At 39.5% G+C, this 27,459-nt stretch overlaps 1 protein-coding gene across 8 annotated transcripts in view; it reads left to right on the top strand.

Annotated features, from left to right (window-relative positions):
• Window positions 1-27,459, top strand: part of adamtsl3 (ADAMTS-like 3) — a 159,167-nt gene that overhangs the window by 17,783 nt on the left and 113,925 nt on the right. For 7 of the 8 annotated variants that reach the window (XR_007937122.1, XR_002596633.2, XR_007937121.1 and 4 more), the window contains exon 3: window positions 6,066-6,185. The exons of the other annotated variant lie outside the window; for it this stretch is intronic. Coding sequence is in view for 4 of the 7 variants with exons in the window: in XM_022213932.2 (XP_022069624.2) it covers window positions 6,066-6,185 (120 nt within the window). In the remaining 3 variants the exon portion in view is untranslated. The remainder of the gene's footprint in view (window positions 1-6,065; window positions 6,186-27,459) is intronic. 8 annotated transcript variants of the gene reach the window in all.

Genomic DNA, 27,459 nt, shown 5'->3' with positions numbered 1-27,459 from the left:
TGGTCTGTGTTCAGGGTGAAAATAGTTCCTGTATATTTAGACATGACAAGATGAAAGCCTTTCATCACACTCTTTCAACCTCTATAATAAGCAAAGATTATCTTACAGTAGTCAGCCCTGCATGCTGAATTAGATAAAGGACAAATGTTATGTGTTGATGGAGTAAAAAGAAAATCCATCAGGTTTCTATACAGAAAAGAAATGCAGAAACTTTTTAAACATTCTTCAGAGGTGTAGCTAAAGGTTATGGTGCCTGGTATTAATGAGCCCTGGTAATCTGACATCGACGCGTGTTCTGCTTCATTCGCATGATTGCAAAAGAGGCTTTTCAGGGCAGCTGTGGATGACAAATGCCAAAATTAAAGCATTACGTCTCTCTTTTTTTCTCAATTTTTCTCCCTTTACCTATGTTCCATGCACAGAAATTGGCACTGAAATACCTCACACCCAGGCAAAGAAAATTTCAAGTTTTTGAAATATCAACACTCTTCTGTATTTCCATCCTGTAAAGGAGCCCGATGGCTTTTCTCTTTCCATCAACACATAATAGTCACATGAATCGATCTGCCCCTTAAAATCAGTCATAGCATGGAGGGAGGCAGGTCATAAATTTTTGATCTGGTGACACAATCCACCAAAAAGGAGGGGAGTTTTTAACGAGTGGTAACCAGATAAAATGAATACAGTGTCGGGATAGAAAACAGAAATGGTAGTGCAGTCTGACTGTGGGTGAATTGCAGTACAGCAGTATGTTGCTCACTGGAAAGTACTGACAATATTCAAAGAGGGGAAGAAGAGAAATGGAATGTGTGCTCTAAACATAAATTAACCTGATTTAAAATGCGTATGTGTTTCATTTTTCACTGAGCATCCTGGCGACCTTAAAAATGTTTCAGAATTCTCGTTTTAGTATTTGTGGTCAGCACTGAAGCTGAACAAATCAGTCTTCCAGCCTCCTTTATATGGTCTAATTTGAGCTTTGATTTTTGACCTGGAGCACAGGAGTTTCTAGTTACTAGCTTTTCCAAATAATCCATCCCACACCATGCAACAGCTGCCTCTTCCAGTACAGCGTGTTGTCCTTTGGGATGGGGATTGCCCTCCTTGTATTATTTTTCCGGTACTGGCTCGTCTAAAATAAGCCACAGATCTAGTGTGAATCAGCCTCTGCAGGGTGCTGACAGTGCAAAAGCTTACCTTCCATTGGTGTGTAAACTCAATTAGGGGAACTGCTCAATACCTAGTTTCATGGTTTTGACTCAGTAACTCACAGCAGGACAACCAGACTCTCTTGCAATCTGTGTGTGTGCGTGTTTGTGTTAAACAGACTTTTAAATTCATTCTTTCATGTCCTTTACTTTGCTTTCCCCAGTCTGTCTCAACAATCTGAATGCAAACAATACTTGCATGCTTAGACATTCAAAAGCAAGTGTAATTTCTGAAAAAAAAATGTGGAAATGAAGTGGATATGAAGATATTGCATCTACGCTTGTGTCAGATGAAGAGATTTTAGTTTTTCATGATTAGACAGTCCACCTGGGCTACAGGAGCCAAATTCTGAGAGGATAACCAGAGTTGTAAAGGTTGTGAAAGGGGTCAGATATAGGCTCTGTTCAGGCCAGGGCCACAGGCTTAAGTGTGTGCATGAGTAATAATGAGCTTGTATGTCTGTGAGAGACAAAAGGATTTTCATTTTACAACAGCTGCTGAGAGCATATGTGAAGCCTGAACAGGAACTTAAAAATTACCACAAAACGCTCCTATGGGACAGTGATCTAAAACTTAAACTGCTTTTAGACTTTAGGTTTACAGTCTTTGGAGTTGTACCCATAATGATTTTCCATTGTGTACTGAGCAGTGAGCTCAAAATTCCTCTGAGCCCCAATAGCATCGCTAAGTACTAAGGCTACTGGCACTGCTACACTAAATAACAATGTGTAGGTCCAGTTTAACAGTCTTCCTCTTCTGTTTCACATGTATGTAGTGTATGTTGTGTAGTAATGTGGAAACTATTGCTGCCTGTGTTTCCTCCCGGAAATTGTCGTATCTGTTTTGGCAAAGTGGTATTTAACTATGTCAGTAAGGGATATCTGAATGAGAGGGAGTGAAGAGGTTAGTGTGTGATGAAAGTGTGTCAGTCCTCAGGGAAACGCATACCAGTGGCACTTCTGCTGTGCCTGTCTCTAAGTGGGTTTAAAAGCCTGCAGGAGACACCACTCCCACCAATCTTAATGGTGGATCATCCCTCTCATACAATACAAGTGGCCTGAGCAGACACACTCACATTTCCCTGGGTCTCTCTGGGGAGCCCTCTAAATGCCAAATACCAGTTATTTCTATTCAGCCTTAGTGAGCAGCATGCTCTTAGTCCCTGTTAGCCTGATAAGCAGTCTGTCCCTTTGTGCCTTTGGCTCATGCTCCACAAATCCATTCTGAGACACCCATGCTTGCTGACTTTTGTGCATAAATCACATTGAAATAGAAAATTTCCAAGTGGAGCTATTAGGGATTAGCAGAATATTTGATCATAATGGAACACAGCTGTCCCCTTCTGTGATTATAAAAGGATGAGGAAGGTTGCCTGGTCTGCTTAGGTAGATGATTTCACTGCATCTGTTTGGAAAACACCAAAGTCCAGGTTTAGATATGATACGATAAAATAACTTTATTCGTCCTAAAGGAACAAAGTGACATCACATAAGAAATGCAGCACCTTAAAAATAGAAAGCAATAAGATATTAGTACCATACAATACTAAAACAAAATATGTGAGCTAAAATAAGGCTAGAATAGAACAGTACACAGCAATGCTGGCAGTTACACTGAGGTAATAAGTAATATCACACATGATTACCTGACAAATGAGATGAGAAGCAGAGGAGAAAGCGGAGGGGAAGAGAGGCGTTGTCCATAATTCTGAGGGCCAAGTTAACCAGGAAGCCAGATGCAGACATGAATAAAGACAAGGAGACCAGAGACTCAATGAATAAGGCGTTTATTTACAATATATGAAATAATGAGGTGAACTACTATATACAGGGATAAACGACTGGTAAACAAACAAACCAGGGAATGAGCTGGGTAAGGTGAGCAGGCAAGCAAATCAAACTAAAGGCTAAGAAAACTATAGAAACACACAAGGTTGGGGAGTAACGGATTACATGTAACAGCGTTATGTAATCAGGATATGAAAAAAGTAACTGTAATCTGTTACAAAAATATGTAGTTCTGTTACTGGTATATTTGATAAAAACAGGGATTACTGAACAGGATTTCATTTTAATACAAACCGGGTATCCTACAATGCATCTCACCTATGGGCCGTGCACCATACACTCTGAGCATGTTAGTATCTGGCACACCTCTTTAAGGTGGGCATTTTATTATTATTTTCTACATCTAATAATTGGAATTTTTACAATTATTGATCATGTTGTGTAGGTACTTTTAGGTAGCTCTGGATCATGTTAATACCAAACATACACCTCTTTCAGGTTCTGATTTTTTTTTAACCTGTTGATATTATAAGAAGAAGAATACAGTTCATAATACTGTTAATAGTCAGTATTGTTATTATCATTATTATTACAGTTATTGTTTTATAAGCTGTCATCTATTTCATAAATACAGCTGAATAGTTTATAAATAATAAGTTAATTGATTGTTAATTTTGCGTTGTGTATTTTCCAGAGGAAACACTTAGATAATTAGGAAGCTTTATTTATCTTTACTTGTTTTGTGATTTTGATTGTCTTTTTTCCTTTTCTAAATTCAGTATCAGACACCTGATTTGTTACAAATACTGTGGGTTCTCTAACAGTTAAAAATATTCTCAGTTATACTAAAAGAGCATTTTGTGTATGCCATGTAAAGATTTGTAAATACACTGAAAAGATCACACACCTTCTCTCTTGTCTTTATGTGCCTGTTTGCTATTGGAGTAATCCAAAAGTAACTAAAAATAATCTGGTGTCTTACTTTTTATTTTAGTACTTAGAGTAAGTTACTAATTACATTTTTAACAGGTACCTAGTAATTGTACCAGATTACATTTTTAAAGTAACCCTCCCAACCCTGGAAACACAACACAGAAAACCAAGAACACAAAACTCACAAAAATACATGGGGCAAACTCACAGGGCTAAGAATCTATCAGGAAGACAAGAGACATAAATTATCAGCAGAGTTAGGAGTCTGAACTATCCATCCATCCAGGCTTTAATTTCAATATACTAAGAGGAATGGATAAGTTATTTGAGTCATTGGGAAATGCACATTATAGAGATTAGAGCAGACCAGCCGTCCAAAACAAGAACTGCCTACACTCTCTCCATCGTGAAATTCTACACCCGGAAGTCAGTAAAGCGACCTCGGATGGAATAAAACCTCTGATTGCCTGGGCAGGCAAAGCATCTCTCTGACTGGCCGAAAAGTCTGTCAATCTCAGAGCATAGAATTTATACACAGATCGGATCGTTTTGTAGTTTTGCACCAAATATCTCAGCGGGACCGGAAGTACGACTTCTGATTTGCACCTTTAGATTTCTGATTTGCACCTGTAGAAAACAGAGAATGTGTGACTCGTGGGGAGGATTCGAGTGGTTGTAAGTAGCAATTTGTGTTTGTGTGTTAGAGGACACAGCTATTTTCGTGGTAAATTATTTCACATACTTATTGCACAAGTTGACATTCAGATTTGCACATATTCAAATTCTCACCTCAACTTCACTTCGTACAATACAGGTGCACAAGTATGTTTTCCACTTAGTGTGCTCCAACAATAGGTGCAAAATGTGAGTGTGTCAGTGTTGAAATATGTGACTTAATATGATTTGTGCACGTGTAAATATGATTTGTGCACCTGTAAATGTGATTTGTGCACCTGGAATTTCGATTTTGTGAATGTGTATTTTTGTGTTGTATTTGTGGGAAGAAAAAAATCAACACATACAAGAAATTATTTTACAAGTACACAACTCATAGAGTGTGGGAAATCAGATTTGCTGATACACATACAAATTCAATGTACACAACTACAAATTCGATGTTACAGGTGCTCAAACATTTTGCACCTGAAATACCTCCATATTTCTGTGAACTGACAATTTTGAATAAAGACCACTAATGAAAAGCTGTTTTGTTCCAAGTATGCAATTAAGGTTCCATGTTAAGACAACATGAAATATTTCATTTCTCCCCTTGTAAAAACTGAAACAGTTTAAAGCAATTGGTTTCTGTGCAATTCTCTAGTAATGTCAACCAATTTGGGCTGTGTGTGCAATGAGTGATTGTCTGTACTAGGGTTTTCAACAATAGAAGTGTTAATTGGTGGCAGGAGAGCAGCTACTGCACAAATGTGCTCAAATGTTGCTGATTAGGCAGCAACTTGTCAAACACAGAGACAGGAAGAGAGGGAAAGGAAGAGGAGAGACTGCCAGCAGATCCGGAGTTGGGACAGAGATCCTGACACCAAGAAGTTTAATAGCATCCTCCTCTTTGACACCTCCACCAAGACTACAGCGCTACTCCCCAGACTGAACCAGCTTTCCTGATGAACTTGTTGGCTATCAGCATTGACTGTACTTACCCTACTGCCCCTGCTCACTACAGTGTAGAAGATGATGCTGGACACCACCGAATGATCAAACGTCTGCGCCATGGATCTGCAGACATTAAAGATCTCAGTCTGCTGAAAAAAACAACAGGTGTTTCTGACTTTTCTTGTACAGAGCCTCCATATTTTTAGTCCAGTACAGCTTATTCTCTATGTGAACACCGAGATAAGTAATGCTCAGCAGTGTCCACCTCTGTTCGCCTCATGACAGTTGGGTTTTGAATGGTCCTTTTCCTCCTGAAACTAACCACCAGCTCCTGAGTTTTCATGATGAAAAAAACTCACAAAATGTACTTGGGAGTAACTAAGATGAGATTTATAGCCCATGATACCAAGAGTCCACCAATCCAACAGTGCATGTGTGTATGGGACTATAATCAGAATCTAATCTTATTACCAAGCACTTCAGCAGATATTGATTCACTGAAATTCTGTGTGTATGTGTTGTCAGTGTTCAGAGAGTCAGTCCCAGACTGCAGTGTTCCTGCCAGAGTTTGCCCTCTTACCTCAGGGCAGCTTTATGGAGGATGCCACAGAGGATCAGTTTCTAACCTACAGATACGACGACCAGGTCAGTCATGCATTTTTACTGCTGCCGGACCACTATAAGTTTGCAAAAACTAATGCTAATATTTAGAATGGACCTGAAGATGCATGCTGGTTATAGCTTTTGAAAAAATGGAATACTGATCGGATTTTACAATAACCATGCTTTGAGATGTTTAGTAAATGAGGTGAGATGCAGTTGTTCATGAACTGAACTTGCTATGCTGTAGTATTCCAGGTTTCAGATGCATGAGAAGAGAAAATAGACTGCCTATAAGCACTTTTCCTAATAGGTGCTATGCAGTTACCTCTAGAGCCTGCTCTGGTTGATCTACTGGGGTTCTTTATGATGAATTCTTGTAGCAGAGGTGGGGCTTGGCCATGAAAAATTATGTTAACCATAACAGAATGTTTTTTTTTTTACAATTTTGTCCAGGTTTAGTCGCCCATATTTCTTGTAACAACGATGATACATTTTTGTTTTTGTATCTAGAACTTTTAAGCCTTGTTTGTATATTGTAATGCTAGGTTTCACAGACACACAATTAAAGACTCATGTAGGTGTTTAGTGTTAGTGTGAGTAGCAGATTCCCTTAGAGTAAGAGGCTGGATTACAAGCTACAGGCTGTACAACAGGTGGGGGACCATAGGCGGTCTAATCTACATCTTCTTCACCAAGGCAGGCTGTATGAACCAATTTTGCAAGCTGATGTGCATCCCAGTTGTTCCTCCTCAACAGTGCACTGCAGGTAGCAGATCTGAAGTGTCAGTGGTGCTGCTTCCTGTATTTTTCCCTCCAGGGTGTTTAATCATGCTTTGTCTAATTTTCTAGCTCGCTGTTTATTGTACATTCTGCCTAATGTAGCAGATCAGCTAAGTGGTGTTCAGAGTGAGGTTCCAGTGGGGATTCCAGGCATCGTAAGCAAAAAATGAGGAATGCAATTTTATGTCAGTACATCACAGTTGAAGCAAGATGTGAGGTATTCCTGTGATTCAGGATTCAGTCTTTCAGTTGACACGGCTAGTGTAAGTAGAAACGTCTTACCAAGCACACTTACACTCCATGGCTCCTCCTCCTCCTGGAAAACATGGTATGTAAAGATGGGTAGCATTTCAAATCTTGCAGATGCTGGGGGATTGCATGCCAGAATGTATAGATAGACGCAATTTTGTCTTCAGCTCAAAATATGGATTGTTTCTTCTAATGTTATGTAGGTACGGCCTCATTTTTTAGAATATGACGTGCTACCTGCTCTATCCAACACATAGACTGTATAATACATTTATTATACAGTCAACATGCTGAACCAACAGTGTCGAAAGGACAGCTTAGTTTGTTCTTTCCAAAACCCTTAGGCCTATACGTCACTGTTAAAGGCATATGCTGTAACAACGCTATTGTTAGGGTCTCGTTAGGTTTGGGCACATAAACCACTTGGGTAGGTTTCTGGAAAGCTTGTGGTTTGGGTTAACATGATCACTTTTAATGTGGTATGTAGTTGTCATGGCAACAGTAAATATGTCAAAGAAGCAATGTGACTTGAGAACAGTGGACAGCATTGTTTTGATAACGGGCCGTTCTAAGCCTGTTGAAAGACAGGCCTAGAAATTTTTTTTTTCCACGTGCTGCTACACATGTCTTCCATCTCAATATCCTCCAAAATTTCCCTCTTCTTCTTGATCTGATTTTGCCTTTTCTGTGAATGGTCCATAGGTCTGTTGTGTTTTGGCCTATTCTTGCATTTGCACCTAAAATGCTGTCAATAATTTCCACAGCAGCCTCCATAATTCAACCAGGAAAGAGGTAGAAAAAGGTGCGCGAGAAAATAAAAACAACTAAAATATCCCCCAGTCACTGAGATGCAGATTCGCACGGGACTCGTATTATCACAGGACGTCTGTTTGGCAAAATATGGTGGGTAATTGCGGTGGGATTTTTACTTTTCAAATTACAGACATGGCACGTTCACACGCTATTAAGATCACAAACGTCCTTCGCAACTGTTACAAATCACCATTGGACCTGAGATAATACTAATCCCATGTGAATCGGACTTGAGCTTATTTATTATGCATTTTATATGTTTTTAGTAGTCTGTGTTTTGTCGTGTTGCAGTGTAGATGCTTTTTGCTTTTGTCCAAGGCAAAATTCTCCCACGGGAGACAAACTAAACTTTGAACTTTGTACAGTAATGTCACTACAGACACCAGATTTAAAACTTTAGTATTCTGTGAAATACAGAGAGAGCAGCTGGTGCTGATTGGCTTCATCAGAATTGTGTGAAGTTGTTCGGCAAAAACTTGAACTTAACAGACGATCCATAATATAAGTCCTACTCTACAGCTTCAAATATAAGCCAGTATTATTTCTGGTGATTGTAGTGTAACACATTGGAAGATGATCTGTATTTCCTTTAGTCACTTGCCTTTTGAAAATTTCATGTGCAGTGATTTTTTTCATTAAACTGTTGCTGCAAACTGAGTAGGTTACCATTGTGAATTTGGTCAAAACACACATAAGCTTGTGGCAGCATTCTCTCCTGTGAGAAATACCCATCATTTTTACAAAGGTAGTGTCTACAGATACGGACCCGTACCCGTAGCCTGTGGCCTACGGATACGGCACTTTCCATTTGCCAGACAGATACGGACCCGTATGCGAGTCTCACGAGTCAAGAAGCTGCTAACCACTGCAAACTGTTGAAAGGTAAGCAAAGGTTAAGGTTAGGGTTAGGTTTAGGGTCCATACCTGTAGTACCGATGCTATGGGTCCGTACCTCTAGCGTCTACCGGGAGTCACGTGACCAGATCTCGCGTATCTGATTGGCAAATGGAAAGTGCCGTATCCGTAGGCCACAGGCTACGGGTACGGGTCCGTACCTCTAGCAACTACCTTTTACAAAACAGACTCATAGACAAACTTCGTGCCAGGTGTATGGGCATTTGGATGCCTTTTTATTTGCTCTAATTATTACCGAGTATTACTTTTTTTTCTGTCCCTGACCTTTGACCTCATTTTGTGCACTCTCTGCACAGCGCACTGACATGCACTTTGTATTAAGCAGTAGACAGTAAAAAATATGTTGGTTTACATTTTGAAGTCCCAACTGTTACTCTTCATTTCTCAATGAATGTGAATATTCACAACCAACAATTTATATGACATGTGCGTAGGAGCACAGAGCTAAAATTATAAGAAAAAAAAGCACATTTTAAAAGGTTGATCACAAAACTTTTCATTTGCACAGCGAGCAGGGAAACTGAGTTTAAGGAGTGCATTTTAAAAGTACTGTACTTAGGTGTTGGCACTATACATAGTTTGGTCTCATATTGCATTCCTGTAGAGTTCTGTGTGCTTTGATGAGGAGAGCAAGGCCATTTTCCTCTCTCTGCTGTTTGGAAAAAAAAACAATCTTCCAAAATGCTAATTGTTCTGAGAACATTTTTCTACTTTTAACATCACACTGAAAATGAAGCCTGCGTATATTGTGTCAGTGGGTTTTGGAGACATTGGAGTAGGAGCACCGATATATAGAGATGCCATCAACAGATGAGTCACTTGATGTGTCACAGGATCTTTGCTTTGCACATTGTGATTGAACCATGAGTCTATTGTGGATTCCCCTGACATGACATCTATGATATTTATTGACAAATCTGCATATAAGCCAAATTCATCTCCATAATCGGTCAATACACAATTACAATTAAAATATTAATTAATACTAGGTGGATGCACAGGGCTATGATCAGACAACATTATCCAGATGATATATCCAGATGGAAAAAGCTTGTAAATGTCTTAATAGACCATATTTGTCTGAGAAAAGGAAGCGTTCGTTTTTTTTTAATAATACAACCTCATCAATTCCTGCTAAAAGCTTTGTTACCCTCCTGATGTAACATCACGAAAGGCAGTTGAAAACCGTGTAGCTGTGCACAGCAATACAGACGCAATTCAGAAACTCATTCAGAATATATCAAGGCATCAGACAATAAACACCGGCTTACCACACTGTCCATGTGTGTTGTGTGTGTGTATGTGTTTGCATACCTTATAAATGCAAAGTGAATGTTCCTAGATACCCTTGTCTTCTGCTTCTGGAAAGCCACCCTCAGCTCTGATTCATATTAAAGCCGGAGACAGTTACAACATGAAAAGCAGTCCAATGACATTCTGTGTATTCACTGTCACAGCAATGGAAAGGGAGTTGACTCAGAACTGACTCTCTCTAAGCTTACTATTTTTTAGGTGTGATTGTGCCAAGGTTATATAAATTCAACACCGAGGCATGGTGCGTGAGTAATGGTGTTGAAAAGCTCCAAAATGTTGACATATCAGGCTTTCGCAGCTCTGGCGTCAGTTCCTGGTTATTGTCTGACAGAGGTCTGAGCCACAAATAGAGAACATGACGCAGATCGAAGAAATGACAGCCGAGCAGCTAGCAGCTTTATCCAAAGCTATATTTCTGTCTCTTTCGCTCTCTAGTTTGGATTTATCCAAGGCTGTTTCTCTGTCCTTCTCTTCTGCATGTTTTATAGTCTTTGCACTTTACATTCTTCGGACTAAAAGCCAAAATGCCTTCACTGAAAGTTAGAAGAAAAACAAGTCAGTTACAGGGATAGTGTCCAGTCCTTATGCTTTTTGGAAGGGTGTAAGATACTCAGTGACCAATACTAATATTATTTCTCTTAGGTCTGGAATACAGCCTGGCTTCTACAGACAGACATACAGTCAGATCCATAAATATTTGGACATTGACACAATTTTCTGCATTTCTGCTCGGTACACCACCACAATGGATTTAAAGGGAACAATCAACATGTGCTTCAAGTACAGACTTTCGGCTTTTATTTTGAGGGCATTTACAGCCAAGTCAGGTGAAGAGTGGAGGAATTACAACTCATTTTAGATGTGCTCTCCGCCTTTTTAAAAGGTGGTGTACAGGGCTGAATTGCTGAAATCATGTCTGTGTCCAAATATTTATGGACCTGCCGCAATGCATTCCCCTGGCTCAGCTGCATATTCATTGAGGCGTTCGCTTCCATCCTGTCTATATGAAAAGGATTTTAAAGTGTGATATAAGAAGATGGATGCAAACAAGTTTTGATCAATGGCCATGCATAGCCCAGAGAGGAAAGTGAAATGAGGCAGAAATGTGGCCTGTCGATGTAGATGATGTAGATCTTGATATTAACCCAGCTACCACAATCTTCTCTTCCTACAGTAGGTTTTAGCTACACAGTCTGAAATAATGAATGATTCATTCGAACTGTAATTAAATTAGTTGTAGCAAATACAGAGTCATCACATGTTCTTCTTATATTGCAGTTGTGTTATTTAAATTTTTTTTGGCTATTTTAGGGCAGCAGAATAAGCTGTAAGCACAGTAGTGCCACATATGTGTAGATTCTCACTCACCTAAATCAATGTAATCCTAAGAGCTTCAAATCGAAGAACTGGACTTCATTTTTGGTTCTTGAAGTCCAGTTGCCTTCTCCTGAAACACTGAGCACAAAAGGCGACACATTTTCACTTCCTGAAGATGAGTTTTGTATTTGTTACCCAATAAGTCCTGCATTAGATATCCAGCAGACAAAGATCAACATTAGCAGTCTGTTGAATTTGTGTTTATGTCCACCTGATGAAATAAGTACAATACGCCGCCTTTAATTTTATGCCTAAGAAAAAATATCTGGGGCTCAAACTGGTAAATGCTTCACTCTGTTCACAATCTAGTCTCTAATAATTAACGAACAAAAGAACTTCGATGTCCATCTGAGCCACACTGTTTGTATCCCATTTGCAGAGTAAGGGCTGTGTGCAAACGCCAGATTTTTTTGTTATTTTGTGCACACTCAAAGCAGACAACTAGTGGTTACAATGGTACAAAAAATGCATTTTCATTACTTGACTAGCTGTTGTCATATTTTGGCAGCTATTAGAGGCATCACCTTCTCTAACGTATCCTTGGAAACATTACTGACACTGCTGCAAATATCTTGCTGTGAAACAGAAAATCTCCTTAATAAAAACTTGATATGATAGAAAAATATTTTGACTTTAATAAGAGAATCACACTGTTTACTTGTCAAAAACTTCGTATAAAAAAATGACGAGGCAGTGCGGTCAGAGGTTGCTTGACATGGGTGGATGTGTCCACAGACAACTGAGGGGACACAGAGACAGACTGGCCCTGAAACAGGCTTTCTACTGGGAGTTAAGGAAAACGTGTTGTTGCCTGATGGCTCTTTGCTCCAGAGCTTATTTTTGAGGTGACGCATACTGTGTCACCGTGCAGTCACTCTCTGGTGTGAATGTGTGTGTGTTTCGCCCACTTGCTGGGCATTGCTCATAAATGCTGCTTCTGGGCTGACATTTTGATTTATGATTGTGAGATTATACCTCTGCACACACTCAAGTGCCATTCCAGCCAAGTGTCTGTCTAGTATGTACTTTTGTGAGTCCTATGTGTTTTTGTGAGATCTGGAAAGCTGTTGTGAGTGCATGTCTTGGTCTGTGTGATGTATGTTTTAATATCCTCAGGGGCATCTATACGCGCAGACCCACTAAAGAAATGACCCTTTGATGCTATAGACATTGGGTACATCGGTTTCTTCTTTTTCTTTTCTTTTTCTCTTTGAAGAATTTATGTTGGCTCTAATCTGAGGTGCTGTTAACTTGCCATTTCTGAGGGAGGTAACTCCAATGAACTTATCCACAGCAGCAGAGGTAACTCTTGGTCTTCCTTTCCTGGGGCGGTTCTCATATATAGAGCCACTTTCATCATAGCATTTAATGGTTTTTGCGACTGCACTTCAGGATACATTCAAAGTTCTTAAATTTTTCCAGATTGACTGATCTTCATAAGCAATGATCATTTCTCTTTACTGAGATTAGTGGTTCTTACCATAAAATGGTTTCTAACAGAAGTGAAATAGGGCTGTCAGTTATCTACTAACCCTGCCTCTGCACAACACAACTGATGGTCTCAAACATACCAAGAAGGCAAGAAATTCCACAAATTGACTCAAAACAAGGCACACCTGTTAATTCAAAACCCTTCCAGAAGCTGACTGGGAATGCCAAGACTGGCAGCTTGTGGTTCGTAATGCCATTGAAATGTCCAATCTAAGGTGATTTTTCCTGTCTAAAGACACCTTTACGATACCCATACTGACAACAGATGACCTTCATAGTAGACCTATTAAAATCTGCTCTTTTAATACTCAGTCTGAATGTCTCTCATTAGGCTTTTGTTTCTGTGCCACATTTTGTCTGATTTACGTTAGTCTTTGTCAGCAGTGTTGTTCATCATCAGTGTTCAGTTTTTTCATCTTCCCTCAAATATTAACACAGTACTGTCTTAAAAATAACTGTTACATAGTCACAGTCAGGCCTGAAGAGTGTGACAATTTTGGTTGCACATGCAACCAAAGATCTATCAAGTATGAGTAAGCATTTTTATGAGTCGATCTGAGTAGCCTGACACTCTGCACGAGTCTCTTTATGCACAGTACAGCAGTCATGCTGCAGCACTAATACCAGATGTACATCCTCACCCTACAAGAAATTCTGAGCTGCAATAAAACATCAAATAGCATGCTTTCCATAAGCGTGCAGACAAAAATAACTGGGAACACAAAAGAGGAGCTACGATTGCTGGTTTGCTAACATGCTACTCACTGACAGCCCTATGAGTAGACACAGCTTAGGTTCTCAGCATGTATTTACAAAGTGAAACTGAGATGAGCAGCAGCAGAAGTTATCAATAAATAATCGTGGAGTTCTTTGCACAGCTGTTTGTTTCTTGTAAGTTCTGTACTTCAGATACTGAATTGTCTTTATATTCTTTATAAACTAGCATGAAGTTCTACTTTGTGAGACGTTGTAGATGTGGTAATAAAGGACACATCTGTCACCATCTCTGTTCTTGTCCTCATATCAAGGAATTAGGAGACACATTTTCTACAAATTTTTTAACTTATAGTGGCTTGTATAGGGGCTGCACAGCGGCATAGTGGTTAGCACTTTCGCCTTGCAGCAAGAAGATCCCGGTTCGAATCCCGGGTTGGGCCTGGGATCTTTCTGCATGGAGTTTGCATGTTCTCCCTGTGCATGCGTGGGTTTTCTCTGGGTACTCCGGCTTCCTCCCACAGTCCAAAAACATGCAGAGGTTCATTGGTTACTCTAAATTGCCCGTAGGTGTGAATGTGAGTGTGATTGTTTGTCTGTATATGTAGCCCTGTGACAGACCAGCGACCTGTCCAGGGTGTCCCCTGCCTTCGCTCAAGTCAGCTGGGATAGGCTCCAGCACCCCCCGCGACCCTTGTGAGGATAAAGCGGTGTATAGAGGATGGATGGATGGCTTGTATAGACCCTTTAATGACCCACGTCACGAATGACATCACAGCTTTAGCTGGAGGCAAAAGAGGAAGCCCGCGGCCGTGACTGAAAGGCGAAAGACTGAGGGACAAGGCTCTACCAACTTTTCTAAAATGTCGTCCTGCTGTGTTTTTGGATGCCAGAATAGGAGGAATGACATTGGCGAATGCAAATTAAAGTTTTATAGGATTCCACCAAACACTCGTTCTCAGAGGGAACGAAGACAGTTGCGGTTAAATGCACTGAGGCGAAAACACTGGACAGAGACGATCAGCTTCAGTCAATTCCAGCCATTTTCACTACAAAAAATCGCTAGTATTCTATTTGTAAATAAAAAAATGATGAGAAATACAGGGAATATTGAACGCGCATCGCGAGGTGCATTTCCTTGAAAACGACCGATTCGTGGATTATATACCAACTTCAAGACATGTTTTGGACAAAATAGTTTACTGGCTTGTGTCGTCTGGATGTCCAAGGTTGGATTATGGCCGTTTTTTGTGGAATATTTTCATCTGTGTGTAATAATGAATGAAATGTGAGTCGCGCTGTGTACGTTAAAGCCGTGTACAGACAAAGGATGGATGGATATTCGTTGTTTGTCGGACAAATGTGTTTATATTACCCGCTGTGGTAATCACATCTGAAAGTGGTTTATACCGGCGGATTCATGAGAATCTAAGCTTTCTATCGGCGTATAGTGTTTATATAATCGCGTTTGCAGCCTTCAGACATTCTTTAAATTCCTATGCACATTAGTAAGTGTACCGCCGGCGGTACACTGAAGTTTAACGGGTTAAAAATGCTCGAGTTTGCAGCACAAACTCCCAGCGCAAACTATATACTCCCAGTCCCGCTTGACTTCTCGCTCCGCTTTTGCCTCCAGCATAAGCCCCGCCCACATAAAACGTCACAATGTTTGTAAACAAATAAAGGGTCTATTGTGTTTAGTTAAAGCTCAGTGTTTCTTTGTTGTTGTTTTTTTAACATCACCAGCTTCAGCAGCTGGTATACTCTGTATTGCTCATGCAACATTCATTACTGCACTTTTTCAAACAGCAAAAGAGAGGAAAAGCTGCATTGCAACATTATGTTGGAAACTGAGTGCCTGCATCATGCGTCCCGGCCTTCCTGGGATCTTTCTACGTCGAGTTTGCATATTCTCCCTGTGCATGAGTGGGTTTTCTGTGGGTACTCGGCCTTCCTCCCACAGTCCAAACATATGCTGAGGTTAATTCCATCCATCCATTCTCTCTACATTGCTTTACCCTCACTAGGGTCGTGGGGGGTGCTGGAGTCTATCCCAGCTGACTCGGGTGAAGGCAGGAGACACCCTGGACAGGTCGCTAGTCTGTCACAGGGCTACATATACCGACAAACAAGCACACACACATTGCTGAGGTTAATTGATTATTCTAAATTGTGTGCGAATGCGAGTGGGATTATTTGTCTGTATGTGTAGCCCTGCGACCCGTTCTTTGTGTCCCCTACCTTCACCCCAGGTCAGCTGGGATAGGCTCCAGCTTAAACAAAATGTAAACAAAAGATATTCATTAATACTTGAATAAAGCTACCATTAGCTGCAAAGCTTAAGTGATATTTCACTATTTGACTGGTGCTCAAAATAAATTCATTCACCTTACTATTGGACTTTCCTTGAGATTACATATGTTCAATTCAGTTCAATTTCAATTTATTTATATAACGCCAGTTACAAGTCAGATTGTCTCAAGACACTTTACAGAACCCATGTGCCTGAATGTGAATATGTTGTGAACTGGCTCTATATAATGAAACTGAATGAATGAAATGGTAGAGCAGAGTGCAAGAACAGTAGTACAATATTACATAATTCAAACAGCTCATGTGCTGCAGAGGATGAGTGGGAAGAATGGGTTGTGTAATTTAGGAGAGAGACCACAGTATTGGCATGGGATGTAAAGGCAAGCAAACCAATCCCTGGAGATGATCTTCTCAGAGTCCGTGTTGAACAGAGACTCCTCTCCACTTTGGTGAACCATTCCAGGCACCGAATCATAGAAGAGAAGGTAAAGAAAGCATGTGAGCTCTGGAAATGAAGATCAAAGAAAGAAGTCTGTGTAGGTTCTCATTCATCCAGGTCATGGTTATCCAAAGTTGTTTAAATCAATCCACTGGACTTTAAGAAGGATCCTTGAAGACGTTTCACCTCTCATCCATAGGCTTCTTCAGTTCTGGTGGTGGTTGGTGTTGCCTTAGCTTTTTAAACCTCTCTTGGTCTGGGTATTGTCTTGGTATTGGTTGTTGGAATAATAGCCCTGAACACACCTCACAGAGGTTTAAAAGGCTGAGGCAAGACCAACCACCACCAGAACTGAAGAAACCTCTTGGATGAGAGGTGAAACGTCTTCAAGGACTTTTTTTTTAAAGTCCATTGGATTGATTTAAACTACTTTGGATATCGAAGAAAGAAACGTCTTCAGTCACCTAAAGAGGGCCAGATGGAAACCCCTACAACAGTATCAATTCCTGAGTTAGAAACTGAAGGGTTTAAATGTCTTAAATTAGAATTGACTTAGAAGTTGAGTTTTAACACTCAGTAAGTTCAGCGTCCTACTGCATTGGACTAGTTGTGCACTGAAGGTGTGAATACTATGTCTCGATACTGCTGACAAGCCTGTCATCTTCAGTGATGATATGGGTTATTTGTCCCAACCTTCTAAATAGGACCTAAATAGTCAGAAATACGACACAACTATTTTCTGCCTCTGTTTCTTAGGTTTGCTTACAACCCTGTGGGATCAATTTGGGCTCAAATGAGCACTTTCATCATCATGGTTACAATAACAATCATCTGGAATAAAATTTTCTTTCAGGTGATGAGATGGTTTATTTTTTTAATGCTATTGCTACTAAATCCTGAATATACTGAATACATAAGTAAAGAAAACAAAGATCAGTGAGAGATTTACACAAAATATAAAACATATAGTCAACTCTCTCCCATCTCCAAAATTATTCATTGAGGATGAATTTTTCCAAATATGAACTAGTTTTTGGTGTCACTCACAGTGGTGGTTCTGTTTCAAAAATGATTGTTTCTAGGTCACTTATTATATGTCTTAGATGTAATTAGTTTGTTCATGACTGAGCTCGTAAGCAAATCTTGTTGCTGCTTTTAATCCGTTCATTGTTTCAAGAAACCTTACCTCACCTTTATGTCAGGGATTCTTCATTTGTGTTGATCACTTCTGGAATTTAAATTTGATTAAACAAGCACAGCAAAGCACACGTGATGATAAAAGAACAGGTGTATGTTGAACATATGACCTCCACTTTAACAAATGTAGGCAGCAGGGCTGGAGTAGTGACTGAGAAGATATGTAAAATTATTATTCCACAAGGAATTTGACAGGATCTATTTTTATCACAACACAAGTGCAGACAAACAAGTGCCTCTGACTGATGTTCGCCAGAAGAGAAAAAAGGCTTTCTCTTGAAACTTTAGGGATTTGTCGTGAGCCCTAAAAATAGGAAAGGCTTTGAAAACTTGTGACATATTGCAGAGATCTATTTGTGTCCCCTTTGCTGCCTCAATCCATGGATTAAAAGGACATAAATTGCCTGAAATTGTGGTCAATAGTAAAATAATACACAGTCAACTTGTTTAAAGAGTGCTCCGGCATTTTATATTTTTCCAAATTGCACCTGCATTTCCTTCCAATGCTGGCATATGGCAGATATTAAGAAATGCGTTGCTATTTAGAAATAAGGCAGAAAAGGTCTCTGCCAACAAGACAACATGGTAAATTCCTTTTTAACTTTTTATGCTAAAATGTTATTGCCCGCGAGTAATTAACCAATAAGGCATTAAAGCAATAAGGCAATAGGACTCTCAAACAAATGGCAAAATTTTGGCAACGTTTCACTTCATCAGTGGCAGATTTATTTTTGCAGGATATCAGTATGGGGAAATCAAAAAGGAAATCTGAATCAAAGCTTAAGCATGTTTTCAATCCAACTGACCCTCTAGCTTTTTAATGTAATCCTATCAGGAAGTGTCACTCTTGATGATCCTTTTTTGTATGTTGCAATTGAACAAAACATATTCAGAAAACTCACTTGAAAGCCCACAGATCGTAAATGCACCTTAATTGTATTCAAGTCAACCAATGTGGGGCAAAACCTAACAGGTTTCAGTTACTCTGTGGTCACAATGAGGGTAAAGTCCAGTCTGCTGATTATTATTTTGCTCCTCGCTCTATTTTTGCAGCGTTGCCCAATGAGTTTCCTTTGAGTCCTGTTGGTGAAGAGACACAGAACGTACTAATGTTTTTATGAAATTGTTTAATGAATGTTTTACAAAATATTTTCCAATATTATCTTGTGTCAATGAAAAGAGGAAAAAAACACCTTGGTTTACATGTGGACTGAAAAAAATCTTCAGTAACAAAAAATAAGTTGTATAAAAAGTATCTCTCATCACCAACCCCATTAAATCCAGTAACTTATAAGTCATATAAAACCAGGTTTGTTCACCTGCTTAGATCTGTTAAGAAAAATTATTACAGTGATCAATTTAGTAAATCTACAAATAATATCAAAAACACATGGCAAGTTATCAATGAATTATTACAAAGAAAAAAGACAGTAACAAAGTTTCCTTCCTCATTTGTGGATGGTGACTGTTCTGACTGATCCATATGAGATTGCTTGTCATTTTAATAATTACTTTTCAAATCTTGGTTCATGTTTAGCTGATAAGATTAAAAATAGTAATGTTAGTCCACTTGATTATATTATTAACTCTTTTCCATCTAAAGACTGTTTCGACCCTCCCGATACTAATGAAGTTACTGAGATAATTTTGTAGTTAAAAAATTCTGCTCCAGGGCATGATGGCATCAGTGCCTCTTTAATTAAAGATATCGTGACTCCAATATGTAAACCATTGGCTCACATATGTGGTTTGTCAATGACAACGGGCATTGTCCCCCAAGATTTAAAATTAGCAAAGGTGCTCCCACTTTTCAAATCTGGTGATTCACGTTTATTTTCTAATAATAGACCTATATCAATTTTACCCTGTTTTTCAAAGGTTTTAGAAAAATTGGTTTATAAAAGATTGCTAAAACATTTGAATGTACATAATATTATTTATCAACATCAGTATGGCTTTAGAAAGAATTATTCCACCTACATGGCACTTGTTGAGTTAACTGATAGAATATATAGAGCCATGAATAATAATGAATTCTCAGTCGGAGCATTCTTAGATCTTTCAAAAGCATTTGACACAGTGCATCATGATATTCTATTGAATAAACTGTACAAATATGGTTTTCATGGAAATATTCATCAATGGTTATATAATTATGTAAAAAATAGAAAACAGTATGTTTCAATGGATGGTTATGACTCAAATGCAAATAGTATGCAATATGGTGTTCCTCAAGGATCCATTTTAGGGCCGTTACTTTTTTTGGTTTATATTAACGATCTAGCAAAGGTAACTCATTCTACTGTCCCGATTCTATTTGCAGACGATACCAATTTACTAATCTCTGCCAAAGATCTGACCACTCTTACTAGTAAATTAAATGAAGATTTATTGAAGTATTCTGTATGTTTCAAGCTAACAAGTTGTCCTTAAATGTTAAAAATGTAGTTTTATGGTGTTTGCAGGGTATAAGAAATATAATTCTGAGAGAATCAAAGTATGTATTAATGATCAAATTGTCAAAGTTTCATCAGTTCGTTTTTTAGGCATACAGCTTGATGATAAACTCCTATGGAGAAATCAGATTGATATTGTTAGTAATAAAGTTGCAAAATCTCTTGGCATATTAAGGAAAATTCGAAATTATGTTCATAATTCTGTAATGTTAACTTTATATTATTCTATCCTTATCTTTCGTACTGTAATATCGTCTGGGGAAGTACTTTTCCAAGTTACCTTAAAAAAATCTTATTGCTACAAAAGACTTTTGTTCGTTTAGCAACATACTCCAATTATGATGCACCAAGTGCCCCTCTTTTCTGGAAATTAAAATTGTTAAATATTTTTGATATCAATATTTATCAAATTTGTACTTTTGTGCAAATGATTAATCTAGGTAAATCTCCCCCTTGCTTTTGTAAATATTTTGTTAAGAAATGCCAAGTTCATTCCTATAACACAAGACAAGTATCAACTTTGCATCTTCCCAAATTTAAGAAAAATAAAAAGGTACAATTTTCTTTTGGATATCGAGGAGCTAAATTATGGAATGAATATGGAGGTTACTTCTCTTCAGGTAGTTATAAGATTTAAAAAAAAAACCCAATTACTTCTAAAATATAAACTATAATAATTAATATTGTGCTATGGGTTGTGAAAATGGCCAATCTTCTGTTTTATTTTGTTTATTTACCTAATAATATAGATTTGACTGGCTTTATTCTTCTATGTCTCTGAATGAGCTTTGTATGTAGTCATATGTATTTTATTGTTAGGGGTGTGGTATAATGCATAAGCCCAAATGGTTTTCTGTCACACTCCATCATATAGTTTTTTATTTATGCATTTGTATTTCACAGAAGCGGTCAACTTCTGTGCTCTTTTTTTATGTGAAATAAAATGAAATAAAATGAAATGAAAATGAAATGAGCAGACTCAGATGCTATGTTGATGTACTGTATTGTACACAGGCCGTTTCTTTTTATTGTCTTCATATTACCTAAAAGCACTTACACAAAGATACAAATTATACCAACACCAGATTCAAGTTTAAACTCTCCTCTGTGCTCGTCTGTCACTGTATCCCTTCTTTTCTCTCCTCTGTTCCACATCAACCGGGTCAAGGCAGCAGTCACTTAGCCTGCAACCAGCTCTACACTGATCAAATTAAACACTTCAATGACTGCAAAATGCCCGTCTCCCCTTACCTCTCTTTGTGTTCTGGCGTGGATGAGAGCACCTCTGTCATAACCATGGTAACCCCACCTCATCCCTCAGCAAGCCTGGCTGTTAAGAGGGTGGTTGTAATGCAGTTTGATGCTTTACACACACACACACACACACACACACACACACACACACACACACACACACACACACACACACACACACACACACACACACTTAATCTGTCAGGAACTTTAATTACACAGGGGCAAAAGGAAAGGGGGCAAAATGGATTAGCATGGTATTTGTAACAGAAGGGAGCCATGCATACATTTTACACTGCATTAGTCCCTCCAGGGAAAGCAAATTGGGCATTTTGTGTTCTGCAGAGCTCACAGCACACCTGCTTGTGTCAATAGTACACCCTGTCCCCAAACCTCTGTCCAAACTGTCTCATTCAAAAAAAATCACACAAAATACATGATTACAAACAGAAAAGACTGCTGAAATTGTTTGAATAAGCAGTTCTAATTTGCTGAATTGCTAGTGTGGCTGCATTTCATTTACCCTTGAGGGTTGGCTGTCCAGTGCATTACACTGTTGGAAGCACTATAAATGATTTTTACAGGCCGGAGCAGGTCAGGGCATGAGGTCCAGTCTTAAAGGAATATTCAGACAATGTGTACTGCCTCAAAACGAATGTATACTGAAACTGCGTTGATTTCTGGAAGGAAATGAGGAAGAAGCAATAGAGAACTGTGATGCCACTTTTTGAGCTGTATGTAAGCAGTTAATCCAAATGACTCTAATAAGTTAAGTTTCTTTTATCTTTTGTTAAGTCTTTAACTGCTTTTCAACAACGATGATGGAGGGGAGACCAAAACCAGTTCACTGTCATGCTTTCACTACACTTTGATAAAATTTGTTGACCTGCGAAACATTATTGTAGTAGGTAAAATATATCACTGTTACTGTTTAGTTTACCTATCCCAAACAAGAGTCTTGTAATATCAATTATCTAATAACTGATGCTCAGTCAACTGTTGTTGTGTCCACATCAGATGCCACTGGAGTTCACTGAATTGCTAGACCCTCCAGAAAAACACGATTATGCGATCGCATGAATTCCCGCATTCATCACCAAAATGCCGCTATTATGCAGGGGTCAATTATTTCCCAAAAGGCCGCATAATCCCCGTAAAACAAATTCCCGCAAGAATCTCACATTTCCACGAAAAAAAGAGAAATATGCGGGTCTCGCTTGATTTCATAATTTCCGCATAAAATGAGAAAACTATAACCAATATAAATGGAGTTGTGAGTGGGTTTTTATGTGACGCCCGGCCTGAAGTCATCAGTTCGCGCATTCACACACACACATTAGAAGCACAGAAGCATGAGCTGATGCGGAGCGCGGTGCTCAGAGATGATAAACAAGAATGGCGAATGCTCAAAGATCATATTTACCTACGAATATTTCAGCCAGAGACCGGGCAAAACAGTACCCAGATTTATTGCACGAAAGTGGGGGGAAACTTTTTTGCACCCCATGCAACATCGTTCTGGAGCACCAAAGAAAATCAGCCGTGTTGCAGGTAGTTTGCTCTACCTCAAAGTATAACTAAGCAGAAAGAATGTTTTATTACTGACAAATTTGTGATTGAGGAATGTTTAAGTCATGCTTGAGCTGACAATAAATGAAACATTGGCAGCACTTACTGTGATGTGTCTTGCATGTAGTATGTCTGTTTATCTTTATATTGCTCTTTTTCATTCAGTGGTAGCCTAGTAACAGGATGTAGGAGAAGAATCACCTTTTTTTCCCAGTTCTTACATATTTCGCATCTTTTTGCATAGTTCACAACTATTCACATACTTTGCAGCTTTCCACAATTTCCCCGCATAAAATGGCATAAAAACCCCGCATATTTATTCACATAATCAAGGATTTTAGCCCGCGGAATCATGGATTTTAGCCCGTGGAATCAAGGATTTTTGCCCGCGTTTTTCTGGAGGGTCTAAATTGCTGCGCCCCATTGTCAGAACAGTCAGCCACTGGTGCAAGCAAATGTTTTGCACATACACACATGGACAAAATTGTTGGTACCCCTCAGTTAAAGAAGGAAAAACCCACAATTCTCACTGAAATCACTTGAAACTCACAAAAGTAACAATAAATAAAAATTTATTGAAAATTAAATAATCAAAAACAGCCATTACTTTTGAATTGTTGATTAACATAATTATTTTAAAAAACAAACTAATGAAACAGGCCTGGACAAAAATGATGGTACCTCTATAAAAGATTGAAAACTATTTGACCAGAGTGACATGATTAACTCAGGTGTGTCATTTAATTGACATCACAGGTGTTTCCAAACTCATAATCAGTCAGTCTGCCTATTTAAAGGGAGACAAGTAGTCACCCTGCTGTTTGGTGAAAAGGTGTGTACCACACTGAACATGGACAACAGAAAGCGAAGGTGAGAATTGTCCCAGGACATCCGAAAAAAAATGATAGACAAACATCTTAAAGGTAAAGGCTATAAGACCATCTCTAAACAGCTTGAAGTTCCTGTGACAACAGTGGCTCATATTATTCAGAAGTTCAAGACCCACGGGACAGTAGCCAACCTCCCTGGACGTGGCCGCAAGAGGAAAATTGATGACAAATTGAAGAGACGGATCGTTGGAATTGTATCCAAAGAGCCCAGAGCAACCTCCAAAGAAATTAAAGGTGAACTCCAAGGCCAAGGTACATCAGTGTCAGATCGCACCATTCGTCGTTGTTTGAGCCAAAGTGGACTTCATGGGAGACGACCAAGGAGGACACCACTGCTGAAAAAAACTCATAAAAAAGCCAGACTGGAATTTGCAAAAATGCATGTTGACAAGCCACAAAGCTTCTGGGAGAATGTCCTTTGGACAGATGAGACCAAACTGGAGCTTTTTGGTAAGGCACATCAACTCTATGTTCATAGACTCAAAAACCAAGCATACGAAGAAAAGAACACTGTCCCTACGGTGAAACATGGAGGAGGCTCAGTAATGTTTTGGGGCTGCTTTGCTGCATCTGGCACAGGGTGTCTTGAAAGTGTGCAAGGTACGATGAAATCTGAAGACTATCAAGGCATTCTGGAGAGAAATGTGCTGCCTAGTGTCAGAAAGCTTGGTCTCAGTCGCAGGTCATGGGTCTTCCAACAGGACAACCATCCAAAACACACAGCCAAAAACACCCAAGAATGGCTGAGAGAAAAGCGTTGGACTATTCTAAAGTGGCCTTCTATGAGCCCAGATCTGAATCCCATTGAACATATGTGGAAGGAGCTGAAACATGCCATTTGGAGAAGACACCCATCAAACCTGAGACAACTGGAGCTGTTTGCTCATGAGGAGTGGGCCAAAATACCTGTTGACAGCTGCAGAACGCTCATTGACAAATACAGAAATCGTTTAATTGCAGTGATTGCCTCAAAAGGTTGTGCAACAAAATATTAAGTTATGGGTACCATCATTTTTGTCCAGCCCTATTTCATTAGTTTGTTTTTTTAAATAATTATGTTAATCGACAATTCAAAAGTGATGGCTGATTTTGATTATTTAATTTTCAATAAATTTTTATTTATTGTTACTTTTGTGAGTTTCAAGTGATTTCAGTGAGAATTGTGGGTTTTTCCTTCTTTAACTGAGGGGTACCAACAATTTTGTCCACGTGTGTATACACCTATCAAGATCTATAGTAAATTTATGAAAGACCCAAGATACATGATTGTTTTTTTGGTGTGTGTGTGTGTGCGAGCGACGAAGACACATACATTTCAATGATTTGATCATGGAAAATTCAGAGTTACAGGAGTCACTGGACTGCCATGACATACATGGTCTTTGCAAAAGTTGAAAACTTTTGATTACAACTATCTGTATTTTAACTAAGTCTCTCACACTTACAGTTTTCATTGAAAAAGTAGCAACGACACATACTGAAAAAAAGCTTTAACACTGTTTTTGTGTGATCTCTTCGGTCTTGGCCTTAATGTAGAATGATAACAGCAGTACCTGCCAGCTTATGCATCAAACATCACAGAGTACCAGCTTGCAAGAGATTTACATGATGGTGGATCACTATCAGTATACAATAGGTCAGTCTGTAATTGGCATGCTATAAACAAAACTGTGATTAATGTCATTGAGAGGAGACACTACAGATTATGATTCCTGCTTTTCCAAATACATACAGATATCTCATTTGTAGGGCTGAGTACCGAACTTCGGTTCTTTAATGGCACCGACCGAAATGTTTCGGTACTAATGAGTATCGAAATAAGCCTCGTCTTTCGGTTCCATGTTCCGGTACTTATCACGTGATTATGATAAAGCAAACCTGTGATTGGCTGTAACATTACACGTGATTGCGGCAAGCCGGAAAAAAGCATGCTGCCCGTTCACAGACAGGTTTCACGTAAAGTACATTGAATTTACTGCAGTTGTTTAGCATGTCGTCGAAGTGGGAAAAGATGCCTCTGAGGTCTAAAACGTGGCTCTACTTTTGTAAAATGGACGCTGTAACAGGAGAACCTGTCTGCGGCTCTGCTCAGCACAATAACCACGGCAGTTCGGCCAATGCAGACAAAGTCTTTTATTCACCACACCGTCTCAATGTAAATAAAACAGTCTCTCTTCCTTGCCCGGCGCTACACCGGACCTCGTCCGGTAAACAGTCTCAACGTCCGCCGGTTCTCCTCCGGTAAACAGTCTCAGCGTCAGCCGGATCTCCACAGGATCTCGTTCGATAAGCTGCCCGCTCCACCGGACCTCGTCCTGTCCGCTGTCCTCCGCTCGTCCGTTCCCCCGTCCTCTCTGTCCGTCTGTCTTTTGTCCTCTGCTTCAGTCTGTCACTGCCGAGAGAATCAGGTGAGTCTAATTGGTGCCAGCTGCGCTAATTAACCTGACGCTGGTTCCACACACTCTCCTCCACACCTCTCCCCTCTGCAGCTGAGCTCTCCCACGCCCATCGCCACAGACGCCAATAGTGCGCGGTGCAGTATATGCCAAAGCGGGTGGTAAACTCCATCTAAGGCTAAATACCGGCACGAGACCGATAGTCGACAAGTACCTTAAGGGAAAGTTGACAAGAACTTTGAAGAGAGAGTTCAAGAGGGTGTGAAACCGTTAAGAGGTAAACGGGTGGGGTCCGCGCAGTCCGCCCGGGAGATTCAACTCGGCGGGCCAGGGGCGGCCGCTCGGTGCGGGAGGATCCCCTCGCGGGACCTCTCACCGGGTGCGGGCCGTCCCCCGCCTGGCGCATTTCCTCCGCGGCGGTGCGCCGCGACCGGCTCCGGGTCGGCCAGGAAGGGTCCGGGGCCGAAGGTGGCTCAGAATGTACTGAACTGTACATTGCTTGCAAATGTTCTTTTGCACTGGAAATCACTGGAAAATTAAACTCAAGATGTGAAAAGTAATGTGTAATGCAATTTTCATTCTGTTAGAGTATATATTGTAAAACTGGTATCGAAAAAAGTATCGTTTAGGAACCGGTATCGAAGTGAAGGTATCGGAATTGGTACCGGTATCGAAACTTTTAGATTGATACCCAGCCCTACTCATTTGGTATGAGCAGTATGTTTTAATGATTGATATTAACTAAAACCTCTGCTAAGATCTGCGTAGCTGTGTGACTTACTGATTTGATGACTTTCTACTTTTGCTACTTCTACACAATATTTTAACAATCATTATTATGCTGTAGTTGTCATTTCTTGCCAGATCAGCTGCTGTAAAGAAAAAATGTCATAGTGTAACTAGGTAAAGCGCAGTATAACACCTTGTTATTGTTACCACTGTAGTCGTCGTGTTGTTTGAGTTAAACACTTTACCATTTGATTAAAGGCAGTGTGGGAAATCAAACAGAGCTGAAATAATGTGGCCTTGATCTTTTCTTGTGAAGGCAGAGTAATTAGAAACAATATAGTGGTTGAAATGGTATGTTCCAAATGCAGAATACAGGTCAGAAACAGCTCAGACTGCAGGGAAATTATTCCTTTCTATCTT

Source organism: Acanthochromis polyacanthus, chromosome 2 (assembly GCF_021347895.1).
Source record: "Acanthochromis polyacanthus isolate Apoly-LR-REF ecotype Palm Island chromosome 2, KAUST_Apoly_ChrSc, whole genome shotgun sequence".
Lineage (NCBI taxonomy): Eukaryota > Metazoa > Chordata > Actinopteri > Pomacentridae > Acanthochromis > Acanthochromis polyacanthus.
Note: the sequence above shows the minus strand (reverse complement) of the source record. Positions and strands in the feature narration are given on the sequence as shown.